At 44.6% G+C, this 15,995-nt stretch overlaps 1 protein-coding gene across 3 annotated transcripts in view; it reads right to left on the reverse strand.

Annotated features, from left to right (window-relative positions):
• The window catches only part of ELMOD1 (ELMO domain containing 1), a 136,686-nt gene that overhangs the window by 15,656 nt on the left and 105,035 nt on the right, over positions 1-15,995 (reverse strand). For all 3 annotated transcript variants that reach the window (XM_063430210.1, XM_063430192.1, XM_063430200.1), the window contains exons 7-8: positions 3,885-4,018; positions 3,022-3,090 (exon numbers count right to left, since the gene is read on the reverse strand). In XM_063430210.1, coding sequence (XP_063286280.1) covers positions 3,022-3,090; positions 3,885-4,018 — 203 coding nt within the window. The remainder of the gene's footprint in view (positions 1-3,021; positions 3,091-3,884; positions 4,019-15,995) is intronic.

Consider the following 15,995-nt stretch of genomic DNA (forward strand, 5'->3'; position numbering starts at 1 on the left):
GGCTGCACCTGGAGATTATCTGCCTCTTGAATCCAGTGGTGTATCCTGGTTTTGTGCTGCCCTAGGCAGCACAAAACTCAGGCGCCCCCCCCCCCCCCGCGCGCCACCCCCACCCAACCTTTACCCCGCCCCGCATTCTAAATACACACACACACACACATTCACTGACACATACGCATACACTAACTAACAGAAACACACACTCGCTAACAGAAACACACACTCGCTAACAGAAACACACACTCGCTAACAGAAACACACACTCGCTAACAGAAACACACACACACACACTAACAGACACAAACTAGCAGACACAAACTAGCAGACACACACACACTCACAGGCAAACACACTCATAGACACCCACACTCACAGACACCCACACTAACAGACACCCACACTAACAGACACCCACACTAGCAGACACCCACACTAGCAGACACCCACACTAACAGACACCCACACTAACAGACACCCACACACACACACTAACAGACACACACTAACAGACACCCACACTAACAGACACCCACACACACACACTAACAGACACACACTAACAGACACACACACACACACACACTCTAAGACACACATACACACTAAGACATACACACACACACACTAAGACAGACACACACACACTAAGACAGACACACTCACTAAGACACACACTCACTAAGACACACACTCACTAAGACACACACTCACTAAGACACACACTCACTAAGACACACTCACTCACTAAGACACACACACTCACTAAGACACACACTCACTAAGACACACACTCACTAACAGACACACACTCACTAAGACACACACTCACTAACAGACACACACTCACTAAGACACACACTCACTAACAGACACACACTCACTAACAGACACACACTCACTAACAGACACACACACACACTCACACTCACTAACAGACACACACACACTCACTAACAGACACACACACACACTCACTAACAGACACACACACACACACTCACATTAACACTTTTCTTTTTTTTTTTTTTTTACTTTAACCCCCCCAGCCTCCTTACCTTTGGGAATGCTGGGGGGGTTCATCTTTCTCCCTGGTGGTCCAGTGGCTGCTGGGCGGTCGGGCGGCGCTGCTGGGCGGGCGGCGAGGGAGCACTCCCCCTGAGCTGTCTGCTCAGCTCCCTCGCGCGCCGCACAGTGAGGCTGGGAGGCGGAGCCGGAATATGACGTCATATTCCGGCTCCCAGCCTCACTGTGCGGCGCGCGAGGGAGCTGAGCAGACAGCTCAGGGGGAGTGCTCCCTCGCCGCCCGCCCAGCAGCGCCGCCCGACCGCCCAGAAGCAGCCCAGCATGTCTGTTAGCCGCAAGGCTAACAAGACATTTGCCTTGGGCATTTGGGGGGCGGCTTTTTTTGCCGCCCCCTGGAAAATGCCGCCCAAGGCAAATGCCTTGTTTGCCTCGCGGCTAATACGCCCCTGCTTGAATCAGTGGCATGATCCTCTTCATCTTGATCTATTCACCTCCAGATGGACCTGTTCTTTAGTTGGCTTCCGGATCCCCTGTGCCTGACTGTGGATGCTTTTCTTCAGGAATGGCAGCCTCTGAGGCATATGCTTTTCTATCTTTCTCAATGAACCTACGGACTCTCTACTTTCTGAAACGTCAATGTGTGACGATCCTGCTTGTCAAGATAAAATCAATTGATAAGCTCATCAGAAAAAACACTTCACCCAATCCAAAAGGAAAAAAAACGCTGATTCTGTGGATACTCTGATGAAGTACCCAGTTGGACTAAACACGTAGGGCAAGGAGAGACAGTTTATTTGAATTAATTTTATTCTATTTATATTTATTTTATTTATTTGTATTTTTACTACTGACCTTACCTTGGGAATTGAACCATCTCAACGCTGCTTCCAGAGATCTGTTTTTTCTCCTTTTGGATTGGGTAAAGTGTTTTTTCTGATGAGCTTATCAACTGATTTTATCTTGTGAGTGCAACTTACAGTAATACATTTTGATGATATCTTTATACAGTTGTACACTATGCATTTGTTTCTTTTCCTTTATATTCAGAGATGGAGTAAAGGAAAGAAGGTGCCGCAGTATTTTAATCTGCTATATGCCTGTTCTCAAATTCCAGTTTGTGAGTGCAATCTATCCACAAACGTTTTTTAGGGTATTTAATAGTATTACACTATTTGTTGTTCTTTTCTGTATTTTTTGTAGATTGCAATCTTTAACATATTGTCTTTTTACCTTCTGCAGTGTACTAAAAGGGGTCATTTTACCTTTTTATGTATTGATTGTATCCACTAGTGGTGTACATTTTGGGTCACAATTTTATCCATGTTAAAAATGCAAATATGAAGCCTCCTGTCACAATTATACTAGCCATAGCGAAGAAATAATCTAAATATTATTGTCTCCCACCCTATGTTTTTGTTTTCTTATTTATATTATGTGGGATATTATTATAGCTTTTGTTTGCAGGAGTTATATTAAGTTTTCATATTATGCTACTGTTCAATCTGGTTTGTGACTGTTTTGTGTTGTTGCGACAACCAGTCTATTACAGTTTACTTTCACAAGTCTTTTCTTTTCAGTGTAAAAAGGTTACTACGGCTTTTTGCAGTTACTGTTGTTTTGACTCCTGCTCTACCTCATAAAATAAATAGGAAATGGGAACCTCCAGTTGAGGATTTTATTTGCTTTATCCCTTTTCTGATTGGTTGTTTTTTCCTATCTGTGTTAACTGTTGCTTTGCTGCTGGAGGTGTCCGTAAAGAAGGTATAAGCAAATATTCACCAACTGTCTTTAATAAAGTTTAGATTATTTTTTCACCAAGGCTAGAATAACCCTCAATTTTTTCTTAATCAAGCAATTTATTGTTAATTGTGCTATTTAGGTTTTCAATTTACCAGAATTCACTGATTAGATGCACACTTTTAAACAATACAACATTTAGTTTAGAATGTTAATATTCCTTTAAACCACCGAAGTGGTAGGAATACAGGATCATTTTACCTGGATTTTGGTTGAAGTGAATCTGAAAGTATTTGCAGTGCTGAAGGTGTTTCTTTCTCAGCAAAGTACCTAGAAAATGTAACAATAAATAAAATTACAACATTATTGTACATATTTTAAAGTGTTTTATAAACAAGACTTGTGGATAAATTTAAAGGAACACAAACATGTATTCCTGACCCTATAGTGGTAAACCCACCATCTAGCTCCTCGGCCTCTCCCATGCCTCCATAAATATAGCAAACTCTTACTTTTATTCAAGTGTGCTGCTTCTGGCTCAGCCCCTGATCTGAATTCATAGCTGACATCATCAGAAGTGATTCTCTGAGCCAATCACTATACTTTGCTATAGGATTGGCTGAGACTGTCAAGGAGGCATATCAGGAGCAGAGCCAAGTCAAACAAATCCCTAGCCAATCAGCATCTCAATGCATCCTTATGAGGAAAGTTCAGTGTCTCTGTGCAGCACTGCCCCAGAAAGCACCTCTAGTAGCCATTGTAGGAGTGGCCTGTGGAGGTATCTCTAGGCTGTAATGTAACAATGCATTTTCTCTGATGTGTTTACTGTAAAAAAAACTGAAGAGAATGATTATACTCACAAGAACAAATACAATAAGCTGTAGTGTTCTGGTGACTATAGTGTGCCTTTAAGTTTGAGGCCACAATAGCCGAACTGGAAAAACAGATAAGTTGGAGGATTTTTCCAGTTTGGCTACTTTGATCTAAAATCCTCTAGATCAAATCCTGTAACAATTTATTGACGAATTCTTAACTCAAATTTTGCAATCAACTAACATTTTCGTTCACAGAAATTTGTACCATAATTTTATAAACTACTTCCTTAGTTTACTTAGAATACTTACACCAAATTGTATAGTCCCAGGAGACCCATTCCTCTGAAGTCTGTTTTTGGGTCATCGCCTTGGAAACCAATTTCGCACCACTGCTTAGAGATACGCGATTCTAATGGAACGCCAGGTTTCAGCAGTTTCCAAAGCTGCAAATTAGAAACGTCAAGTTTTACAGGATGTGTTGATTTTTGTACTAAAATAGGACATAAACATTAACTGTTGGACTGCCAGAAGGGTGCTCACATTGTTAAATCTAGAATGGTATTCTTAAAGGTGCTGGCAAAATGGATATTAATTCCCAGATTTTACTATTAACATGACGTAAAGTCATGATTTTATTAAAGACACGGAGGCGAGTATTATGCATATCTCTTTCTTTATTACTCTCAGCAGCAAAGATAAAGAAATATAAATATATCAAAATGAAAGAAAAAACTGTATAGGCACACAGGCAACCAATCACATAACAGAGGAAGTGACTATAAAAGGCCTGTGTCTCCCACAATCCCCCTCTTTCTTGCGAACCGAAGACCAGGAAACATGAACCGACATCACACACACCGGTAAGAACAGGAAACAGCAACAAACCGAACTTCAAGCTACAAAAGAGAGAGAAATATGGTAAAATCCAAACTCCAAACTGAAACTCACCAAATAAATTAATCAGGAGCAGCCCAGGAACTCAAACCTAGAATATAGAAAATTACCATTAGTACCAAACCATGAAAAATTGAAACTGCTTCAGTAAATATACACAATAAACACATACAATAAACAGACTGGATTGCAACATACCTGAAAGTCCAACAGCATTTCATCCCAAAACCCAACACCAGGAGGGTGGGTGGGAATAATACTCGCCTCCGTGTCTTTAATAAAATCATGACTTTACGTAGTGTTAATAGTAAAATCTGGGAATTTTATTACAGACACGGAGGCTCCTATTATGCAAGTTCAAAGCTGAGCCACCATATGAGATGCAATGTGATCAACGGCCTGAAATAGAGAATCACGAAACTCGACATTTGCCACCGGACAACAGCCGGTAACGTTTCCTCCAAACGATAACCGTCCTCTGAGGCCCTGGACGTCATACCTCCATGTACCAAGTGGGATGCAACAAACAACATGTCGATACCAGCCAACATAGTAGTCATTAAACTTATTGCGCCAATGTAGGAGTGGAGAGTGCCAGAAGGAAAGGTGGGGAGTGCCAGAAGGAAAGAACAAAGTGCACGGTCCGGAGAACGTAGTGGCTGCATAACCTCCAGGTAAGTCTTCAGACACCCCACCGGCCATAGCGTCAAAAACATCCTGAACGTAGGGTAAAATTTCTAGCTCAAGGTGGCATAGCAAGGTGAATCCTCTACATAGATGATCTACGAAGGATATTGACCAACTAGGAAAGAAAAATCCCCAAATCCAATGTCGAGGGTTAGATACGGAAACCAGTGTTAGTCCCACGCATCAACCGGACCACACTTGTCATGGTGACCGAAGGCCGATCGATTACCCGGCGTCCATGTGTTACAGAGGAGACGGGGAGTTAATCGCGGAACGTCCAAGATAATCCAAGCGCACCAAAAGGAGTCACGTCATCCGGTGTAGAAGGCTTTGGTCCACTAAGTGTGTTCCCATTCCCATTCTCCGTAATCGAGGAAACCATGGGTGCGACCTTCGCAGAGTAGCAATCAACACCAACACAGAGTCAAATGGAGGGAAGGCCTACATCCAAGTATCTGGTCAATCCTGAATGAACGAGCCAATCGCTACAGTCAATAGGTACCGCCTTCCAGCCCTAAAACTTTGGCAACTAGGTGTTAAGGCAAGATGCCAACAGATCCACTTCGAACAGCTTCCACAACCGTTGCAAAACGTGAAAAACACCGAAGCGTATACGCACCAGTCTCCAGAAACTCTTTAATAATCGTGAATTCCAATCGGCCCTAGAAATGTCCAGGCCTGGAATGTGTTCTGCTGTCACCGAGACTCTGTGAAGACAAAGTCTGCCACGAATAGCCACGTGCGCGATTTTGTGCCCTTTAGCTGGTCGATGGAACTCATCGCTGACATACAGTCCACTCAGAGCATAACGCAGTCATTAGCGCAACTGGGGCAACACTGCAAAAAGCAAAAGGTTCCCGCCAAGAGTTACAAACAGTTGATGTGCAACATCTTCTCGGACCACTCGTCTCTGGAAGAAAAAAGATTCACAGCTCACAGAGGGTCCCGCCGATCCAGGCCTACCTGGTACCCTCACGAAATGCCTGATCACCAGGTCCTCTGTTCTAAAAGTCCACATGACTACCTTCGTCATGGTTTTCATCTTGGAGCCAGGGAGGAACAGGAACAGCCTGATGGAATTCCATCGTGAAACCCAAGAAAACTCCACCGTCTGTGAGGGATACAGAAAACCGACTTCCCAACTGCTCATAATAAATTCAAACTCTGAAGCACCGTAAACGGTTAGTTGACATGCAACCATAACTGGTACCTGGACAGGGACATGACCAGGACGTTGTCTAGGTAGATATTCAGACAGGTATCCCTTGTACCTCAATGGTGGGATACCCAGAAGCCGATGAGAGACCGAACAGTAGCCCTAGAAAAACCTTGAACGTTTCCTTCGCCAGGCAAAAACAGAGAAAAAAACCCTGTATTCCGTGCTTATAGTAACCGCTACAGGATATTCCTCCAATTCCAGATTGGCCATCCAATCTGATGCCTAGAGATGATCCCGGAGGCAGTGGATGCCCATCAATGGAAGTGTTGGTACCAAAGGAAAAACAGAGAGGTCGGGGAAGTAGCGAACCCCTCCCCGCTGTTTAGGTACCAAGACTAGGCTGACCTGAAGCTCGGTAACCACAGGGCAACTCTCGAATTGCCCCTAAGGCGAGCAGATCGCGGATCTCCGTGGAGAACCACGATTCCGGTCCCCCTGACAGGCAAGTGCAATGGGGCCAAAAATGCTTAACAGGCTAAGATAGAAAAAACTCTAGACGGTAGCCCCGCACTGCTTGGAGAAACCATGAGCCTATAGTCAAGGCAGCATCTGTAGTAGAAACTGGGCCAAACCTGTCCGCCACCCGTTCTCGAGGAGGAGGTGAAACAATGGGTATTCATCAGAAGGGCGTCTGCCTGACGTGTTACCACGGGGTGGTAGGGACTTAAAATATATTCTCCCCCTTGCTGGGGAGGAGTGTGGAGGCTAGAGTTCGTGGAAATCCCGCATAGGGAAGAAGGAGCTTTGGCGTGTTCGGATCGAGTCCCGTAAATCACGGCCAGACGGGCGGCTCCCATTACGCCCGGCCCCATCAAAATAAACCATTCCTATTTACTTGGGGCTTATCAATCGCCGTGAAAGTCTTCACTTAGAACCCCAGTACCTTGACAAAAATTCTGCACCTGAACAGCCTCCCTTCAGCTGAGGGACCGGTTCGGATTTGGCCACATTCGCCAATCGGGGGTCAACCTTCAAAAGAATCGCCTTCTGGTGTTCGGCCATTACGGCCATAGCAATCTTGCCAATAGTGCCAATAGGCGATGCAGCCGGCCGTTCAGATTCCCTGCTGTAACGGAATCAAGTAGAACATACACTTTGTACAGAAAAAATGGGGGTGGGGGACCCAGTGCATCCATAAGTAAATCCTGAAATTCTCCAGGGAGAAGCCCAGAGCTATTGAGGTTATCAGCCCGATTCGTTAAGAAAAACTGGGGACTACCCAGAGAACCCAGAAGGGGTCGGACCCCTAACACCTACCATAACCTCATAATCCTTCTCCTCACTCCAGTCGGTAACCGACCTCTCAGTACGGGGTCTAACCCGTATCCACAGTTTGGTCTTTTTAGCCCGACCAGGGGCTCTTATGCGCGATGGGAGCGCGCCATCTTTGACCGCCTCAGCGAGTCCGTCATAACAGGCAGGATCTGCATCAATGAGTGGGAGAGGAGGTGATAAGCCTTTGTCGTAGCCTTACGGGCCCCGGGCGAGGCGGGGCAGCAGGGGGGTCCCATAACCAGTAGAGTAGGGGTAGCCGCAGGGGCACTAAGGGAGCTTGCATCAAAAAAACTGGGAAAGTGAAGACGACTCCGCTCCCAGGGTAGAGATAAAACATTTTATGGCATGGACCACGCCATACTGGAGACTAGTAAGGTCTGACAAAAGCTCCCAGGGGTCACAGACTGCTCTGTTGCCCCTGGGGAAAAAAATCATTAAATCGGTCTCCAGGCCCATCACCCTCAGCCTGCATAGCAAGAAGGGTTAGTATATAAAATAAAAATTTATTGTCTACTCGACAAAAACAGACTTGCAAGCCTGCAATAACACATATAGATCTAAAGGAAAAATATATAATTTATTTAAGATAAATAAAATAAACAGTCAGATACATACAGCAAGATCAGGTCCCTCTGGTAAGAAAGTTAACTTGTAAATTAAAAGGCCCATGTGCTCTGGACACGTCCAGGCAATTCCTATCACTATACATGGCAGAGCACAAATGCATAAAAATAAAAAAAAATCTTAAAATGTACGCTGATGCCCAATAAGAAAAATTAAAAGCATTAACCTAGCAGGACAGGGTTGAGTAACCCACAGGAGGAAAAAATGGCATATTAGACTATATATATATATATATATATATAAATATAAAACAGCAAACAAAAGTACCTGAATGGTGGTGTGCCCAGGAAAAAAGAACCCCAGAGGCTGACAGGGTAAGGGGAGGACGGCCGGGTAAGAGGAGAGGGAACCCAGTAAGACCACGGTAAAATCGCGGCAATCCCCGATCCAAGATGGCCGCCGCACGAGGCAGTGGCAGGAGCACCTCGTATACAGCAAAAAACTGCAGGGGAGGTACGCGTGCACAGCACCCACGCGCTCCAACCTGTCTGCACCCAGGGAGCCACCGCTGTTAGGAGCGGAGGCTCGCAAGTGCCTCCCCGACCGCAACACACATGGCCACCCACCAGGAGGCGTCCCACAATAAGAGGAAAGGGTATGAGAGGTAGGAGAACGGCAGGGAAAGCCTGACCGGACAGCAGGGGAGAAACCCAGCAGGGGCACACCACCCAGGCACAGGATAGGGCAAAGGTAAGCAAAAGCCCCAAACAGCACAGCAAAACATATAAGATATACAATTAAAGAAATTCAATAAATTAAAGATTAGACATAGAGTTTAGCAAATGAGTACTTAACTGGTCTGAGAGCAGCAAAGAAAGAGGGGGATTGTGGGAGACACAGGCCTTTTATAGTCACTTCCTCTGTTATGTGATTGGTTGCCTGTGTGCCTATACAGTTTTTTCTTTCATTTTGATATATTTATATTTCTTTATCTTTGCTGCTGAGAGTAATAAAGAAAGAGATATGCATAATAGGAGCCTTCGTGTCTTTAATAAAATTGTAGATAATGAAATAAATATGATGGATTGTTCGTTTGCAAATAGATCATTTAAGGGGTACTCTTGGGGATTGTAACCGCTTATTATAGGAGTCCATGGGCGCCATACCCAGTTTTCTGACAACCTCTTTTGAAGGCTCTCTCTCTGTTGCAAACACTTGATAAAGACCCTAAGGGGTTGAAACGTTGCTGTGTAGTTCCTGGTTCTAATAAATTGCCTATAATTTTGGAATTCATTGGAGTGCCTGGATTACTTTCTACAATTAATAATTTTATACTTGGTCCTTTCTTGGTACTGGGACTTGTCTATTGGAGCACCCTGGATTCCTGGATAAAGGGTTGAGTGCACTTCCACTATTTCTTGTATATCTAGCAAACACACCATAAAGCAGAAATTACACTAACGCATTATCAAAGTCATTCCATTTATCCAACCTTAGATGGCAATCATAGACACATAGCACCATAACCACTACAAGCTGTTAAAGTTATGCTGCTTAGAGTGTGTTAACATAAAAGCTGCTCATTTAAAGACTTCCAGCAAATTTTCTGTCGTCAGCAATATTTTTGATAAATCCATGAGGGAATACTAATATCAGTATAGAGTAAAATATAAAAAATAAATGGAAGTACAATTCATCTGTCATTTAAAATGATTAGAGAGGGACAATTTTGTTTTGAAGGTGTTACCGAAGGCACAGTGGTGGATATACCAACGGTGTGGCTTCACCGTGGCCCGCAAGTTCAAGACGCCCATTGGATGGCCCATGCACGTAACGCCACCCCTTAGCCATCTTTGATCAAGGACCTGGCCAGGTGCTGCCGTCCTTTAACAGCGTGACCGGGCCCCCTGCTTAGTGTGAAGCTGTGATGCTGGGAGGAAATGAGTCAGAGAGGAGAGATACCCTGGACCGGACTCCAATCAGACTCAACCAGATGCCACTTGACCCTAAGTAAGTTACCGTCCTGCACCAAAAGGGTATGGAAGCAGGCGATGGCTAAAAATGTGTAACGTGATCTTTGTGTTATCTGTGTGTATATATATATATGTGTTAATTTTGTGTACATGTGTTTTATCTGTGTGTGTATACGTGTCAATGTGTGTACATGTGTGCATCTGTATCTGTTTGTCAGTGTGTATGTATTTGTGTGTATGCATCATGTGTATTATTAAGGTATTTAGAAACAATTTTACCAGGAAGGATACATTCAGATTTCTCTTGTTTTCACGTATGTCGTGGGTATCTATGTGTGTGTATGAGTCAGTGTGTATCGGTGTGTGTATCTGTGTGTATGTGTCAGTGTGTGTATCTGTGAAGCAGTGTATGTGCATACATCCCAGCAACCAAACACCAACGCTACATAAAATCACATTCAAACACAAACACAAGTACACCACTGCTTTAAATAGCAACAGTACTACAAACATACAACTACACTACACACAAATACATGCATACCTGTACATGAAGGCTACTCACAAATCCACTTCTACAAGAATGGGCACATGATAGATCCCCAGCTAGAAAAGCATTGTGGGAGTTGTATGACAGATGGAGATCTACCTTTTGGCCACTCCTGTGCTAAAGGATGCTCCCCAAAAATAGAAAATTCTTGCACCATGGCCCTCTTAATTCTAGCTCCACTACTGGAAGGCACATATTATCAGTAATGTTTAGGTGACTTCAGTACCCACTGAATGCTATTTTAGTAGTAGTAAATGTAAACTAATCTATAAACACAGTAAATTATAAACAATATTGTATCCTTAAGACATTCTACAATAGAACCAAAACATGTTCTTCTGAGATGGAAGATGAACAGAGAAATTTGTGTCTCAAGGAAGTACTAACACTCTTTTAGAGATAAATAACAGGCCACATACCACTGACTTTAGATAGATATTGACTAAGATGCAAGAGACCAAAAATAGTCGTCTAATGATGTATAGTCAATATATTGTCACTAAAACAGCCAGTACATGTTTTTCTAATTAGTGGAGGGAGAGTATTTCATTCTCTTCTATAATAATATCGCTGTGTTGGTTTTACATTATGCTGACCTACTTGTTTAAGAACATTATTATAAATTTAGTTGATAAATGTGATAAGGATTCACATTCATCTACAACAGTATGGAGTATAGTTCAAACATTTACATTTTGGGGTTTAGTTATAATTGTAAAAAAATATAAATAACCAGCTTGGCACCTGCTGACAAGTAACTTACTTTTTCTACATGAACTATATATACCCTACTACAGAACAGTGATGACTAATCTTGGCACTCCGTTTGCCATGACACTTAGCCAAGACTAAAGAATAGATCACATGTTCTGTTTACTTCTTTTTAAAGTAATCCAAAAAACTTTCTAAATTAAGAAATTAATGGAAGAAACCAACAATTATTTTCACTAACTGTCAACTGAGGTGTATTCAAATAATTATGTAACTATATATTTTCTAAACGGTAAGTTGATAAAGTCTTCTAAAAATACCCAAGTTATTTTTTAAAAGCCTATGGGTTTATTTATGCTCTTAAATAGCATGTGCTTTGTATATAAACCACTATTTTCTCATTAAAGGAAAACCATGCTGTAGTTTTTATGGTACCACTGATGTAGAATTATTAAAAACCTTTATTGATCCTGTATTGAATTTTTGTACTAACTCCATTTTAACTACATTACATGACAGATTTTCCTAACAGCATTTAGAATATTGAATAGAGAATGTATTTCCTAGAAGGACATGACTAACACCGGAATTATCAAGTTCCTGTAATATGAAACAAAGTATACTATAGCTAGGCCATGAGAAAACTGCCCTAATGAAATGTTCTTTCATAAAAAAGACCCTGAACCTGAGCCAGAGTCTGACATCACTAACTACCCAAAATGACGCCCAAGCCCCCCTTCACACCGAGTAAACCTCGTGCTGGGTAAGATGGCGCTTGAGCCATCTGTCCACACCCTGGTCCAGAATGACGCCACCTCCCAGTGGGAGGACACCTAGCCAGCCACTTAGTACTTGAGCCAATTAATAATATTGATGGGTGGACATTGACATAACCACTTAACCTAATCCAATTAATGATGTTTATTTGTTGTTATCTTGATATTCAATGATGATGCAATTTCGCTCTTATAAGGGTCTGCGAGCCCGCTTTTTAACCAGATGCCATTAAATTTTCTCGAAGTGCTTTTAACCTGAACTCCGTGTGTCAGTGTGAATTTACTTCTGCGTATACGCAATTTAATCATCTCAGATTTGGACAGGAACAGATAGACATTTAAACATATTTGTTTATTTAAAATAATCTATATCAATTTGGCGCCCAACGTGGGGCACCGGGCTATGGCCTCTGGCCGGTAAGCCGTCCTAAGGAAGACGCTGCTGGACGGAGGAATCCTGGGGGAAGGAAAGCAGACTGATCACCTCTGAATACACGGTTGAGCCTGCAGCATCCCGGTATGTTCCAGCCCCTTTGATTGACCCGTCCCAGTGTCTGTGACTGCTACCGGGAGGACATCAAAGACAGGTAATATCTTGCCCGGTGCCTTATTGTTGTTACCCACCTGTTTACCTGCATTTAGTCTATCTGTTGCCTGGGTGTGTTTGTATTGGTCTGTCTTTAGCTTAAGTGCCCAGGTAGAGTGTTTATCTGTGTACCCCTTTTGGGATAAAGGGGGGTGGACCTGTGGTAGTTTGCCTGGGGGTCCTCTGTTTGTCTGTTTACCCCTTTTGGGATAAAGGGGGGTGGACCTGTGGGTGTTTGCCTGGGGGTCCTCTGTTTGTCTGTTTACCCCTTTTGGGATAAAGGGGGGTGGACCTGTGGGTGTTTGCCTGGGGGTCCTCTGTTGCCTGTTTACCCCTTTTAGGAGCCACGTGGCTGTGGCTGCAGGGAAAAAGGGGGGTGGACCTGTGGAAGTTTCTTTGCCTGTTTACCTCTTTTAGGTGCTGGGTAGCTGCAGCAGTAAGGAAAAAGAGGAGGGGGGAATCTGTGGAGGGGTGTAGACTCATTGCTTCCTGGGGATTCCCCATGGTGTCACTTTGATAGCCTAGCTAGCCTCATTGTGCACATAACTCTGCTTGCAGAGAGGTGGTACCCTCCAGCTTGGAGCGCTGAGGCTGGTGGCATTCCAATTTTATTTGTGGCGGGTGGATTCAAGCAGGCATTGCTGTCTCCAGCACCACGTGGTAGTGAGACTTACGGGTGGGTCCGTAGGGGCGCTACGGGAGTGAGGGATAGTGGTGGCCACACTTAGTGGACCGCTGTAACAAGGGAGGTTATACAGGATTCGGGTCGGAGATGGTTGCTGTTTCCTGTGGCCGCTGGTAGTGAGACTTGAGGAAGTCATTCTCCGAGCGGGGACACTACGAGGTTGAGGGAGGTGGCTCTGGTCACATGAGTAAAGGAAAGGGATTACTGTTGAATTTATTTGAACTGTGATGCATGCACTGTATTTCAATTGAATTGTTGTTTTAATTAGGAGTCATTCAAACTCCTGTGTCTGTTTCTACTTTCACTTTACTTTTACTTTTTACTCTACTTCCTGTGTTATTTACACTTTCCACTCCTATTTCTCTTGTGAGAGAAGTGATTGGTCACACACTTCTCACCTCGCTCCAATCCGTGGCTACCTCGGGTAGGCGGAATTAGTGACTAGTCTACGTTTTGGGAAGACGCACTTGGGGGGACCCACCCTCTCAAGTGGCAGTCGAGCATTGTAGACACTCTGTTTAAAACCTTCTTTCCTCTATATCTGGGACGCCTTTTATAGGGGGAATGGGACAGGGATTGGGAAAGCCCGGTAAGGGCTGGCTAGCGTGTGATCTAGTTGAAGATAGAGAGGGTGAAGAGATGGTTAAGGGAGTTGAAAAGATTGCTAAAGTGTGTAAAATTGCTGTGCCTTCATGTGGTAGATTGCAGCCAGAAAGCTGGCGTAGATTACTGACAGAGAAGAAAGGCAAGCTTACAGATAATGATTTACTACGTACTGCAGAAGCCTGGTATAGAGTAGCAAGAGCTATTCAGCAGGAAGGTTGGGTTGAGGAAGAAATAGATCACAAAGGTGTAAAATTGTATGTATATCATAATAATTATGTTGCTGGGGCATTCCCTCAGCCAGCGCCCCAAAATGGCGCCCAGGGGATGTCCATCCCCAAGGTTCAGTCAGCAATAAGTGACAGCCAGCTGACCATGTTCCCCACTTCCAATCCTCCCATCACCCATCCCGTCATTTCCCCTGTTTGTCCGGTCCTGAATTCTGATGGATCTTTATTTTCCCCCTCATCATGCCTATCATTCCCATCATCCTCATCCATCCCTACACTACCTTCTCTGTCTAATCCAACCATTTCATCCGTCATTCCTTCCCTACGCTCTCTCTCCGTTAATAATCCTACCCTCCCACTTGCATCCACCCAGTTTACTAACCCCTCCTCACTTGCTACTGTCAATCCCACTACACCCACTCCGGTCCCTTCTACTACACCTGCCTCTACTAATCTCTCTCCATCCTCTCTCCTGCCTACTCCTCCCACAGCCCAAGTTCCCACCCCCTCAGCTTAATTTCCGTACCCCGGATGTCCCACCTCCTTCCCTAATCCCTGCCCAGCTATCCCGCCCTCCCCAGGTTCCGCCCTAGCCCCTACCCAGATGGCCTGGCCATACCCCTTCCCCTAACCTATGGCCCTGCCCTATCCAAATCATCCCTACTTCTTTCCCAAGCCACTCCTCAAGTCCCACTCACGCCCGCTACCCCGGATGTGCCCACATCCAACATGGCCGCCACTACCTCCCTTAACCCTAACGCAGCTTCCTTTCACGCCTCCAATATGGCGGCCCCCAGTTATCCAGCACCCCTAATGCCGGTACTTCCCGGTGACTACTCACCCCAAGCTCATAATCCACTGGCCACCCCAGCATCTGGGATTCCCGCATTCCCCCCGGTTCTGACACCTCAAGCGGCCCCACTACCCAGAGGGGTCTTGGTCACAGACGAAGTTGAGTATGAGGAGGCCGGCTCTCATGGATACCGGGGCTCACCGGATGCCACGGGGCCTCCGCCTCGCTGTTCCCTCGATGATCCTTTCGGACATACGGGCCGGGGGGATCAGGCCCCTCCTAAGTATGTTTCTTTTAATCCTACTCAGGCTAGTGCTCTGATGAAATCACTCCCTGACCCAGAAAAGCAACCTATGCCTTTTTACCGAGGGATAGTTCAAATTCAAAAGACTTATTCCGCTGCATGGCGTGATTTACTGAGCATTAACCCCTCTCATGGCAGTATCTTCAGGGGATAAGGGGGGGCCACTTGCCACTGTGACTCTACCCATTGAAGGACAACCTACTACATTTCTTGTTGACACAGGTGCAGCCCGAAGTGTTCTACGAGAACAAGATCTGCCAGACCCATCATTTCTGTCAAATATTGATGTCTCTTGTGTAGGAGTGGATGGCCTACCAAGACACAGTCCTTTAACAACTCCCTAGCTTGCTTGCTCGTTTTGTGGTATCCTCCACATGCCCCATTAACCTGTTAGGCGCTGATGTCCTCTCACGCCTGCAGGCATCTATCATCTTCACTCCAGATGGACAAGTAGAATTATCTACCCCTCTATCTGTGTCAGACACCTCAGCCTTGTTCTCCCTGCCTTTGATGCTCCATTTAGAAGAACCCCATGGGGAAGCAAATGAACTGAGGTCCAATTTCCCTGTT

This window comes from Pelobates fuscus, chromosome 1, assembly GCF_036172605.1.
Source record: "Pelobates fuscus isolate aPelFus1 chromosome 1, aPelFus1.pri, whole genome shotgun sequence".
Lineage (NCBI taxonomy): Eukaryota > Metazoa > Chordata > Amphibia > Anura > Pelobatidae > Pelobates > Pelobates fuscus.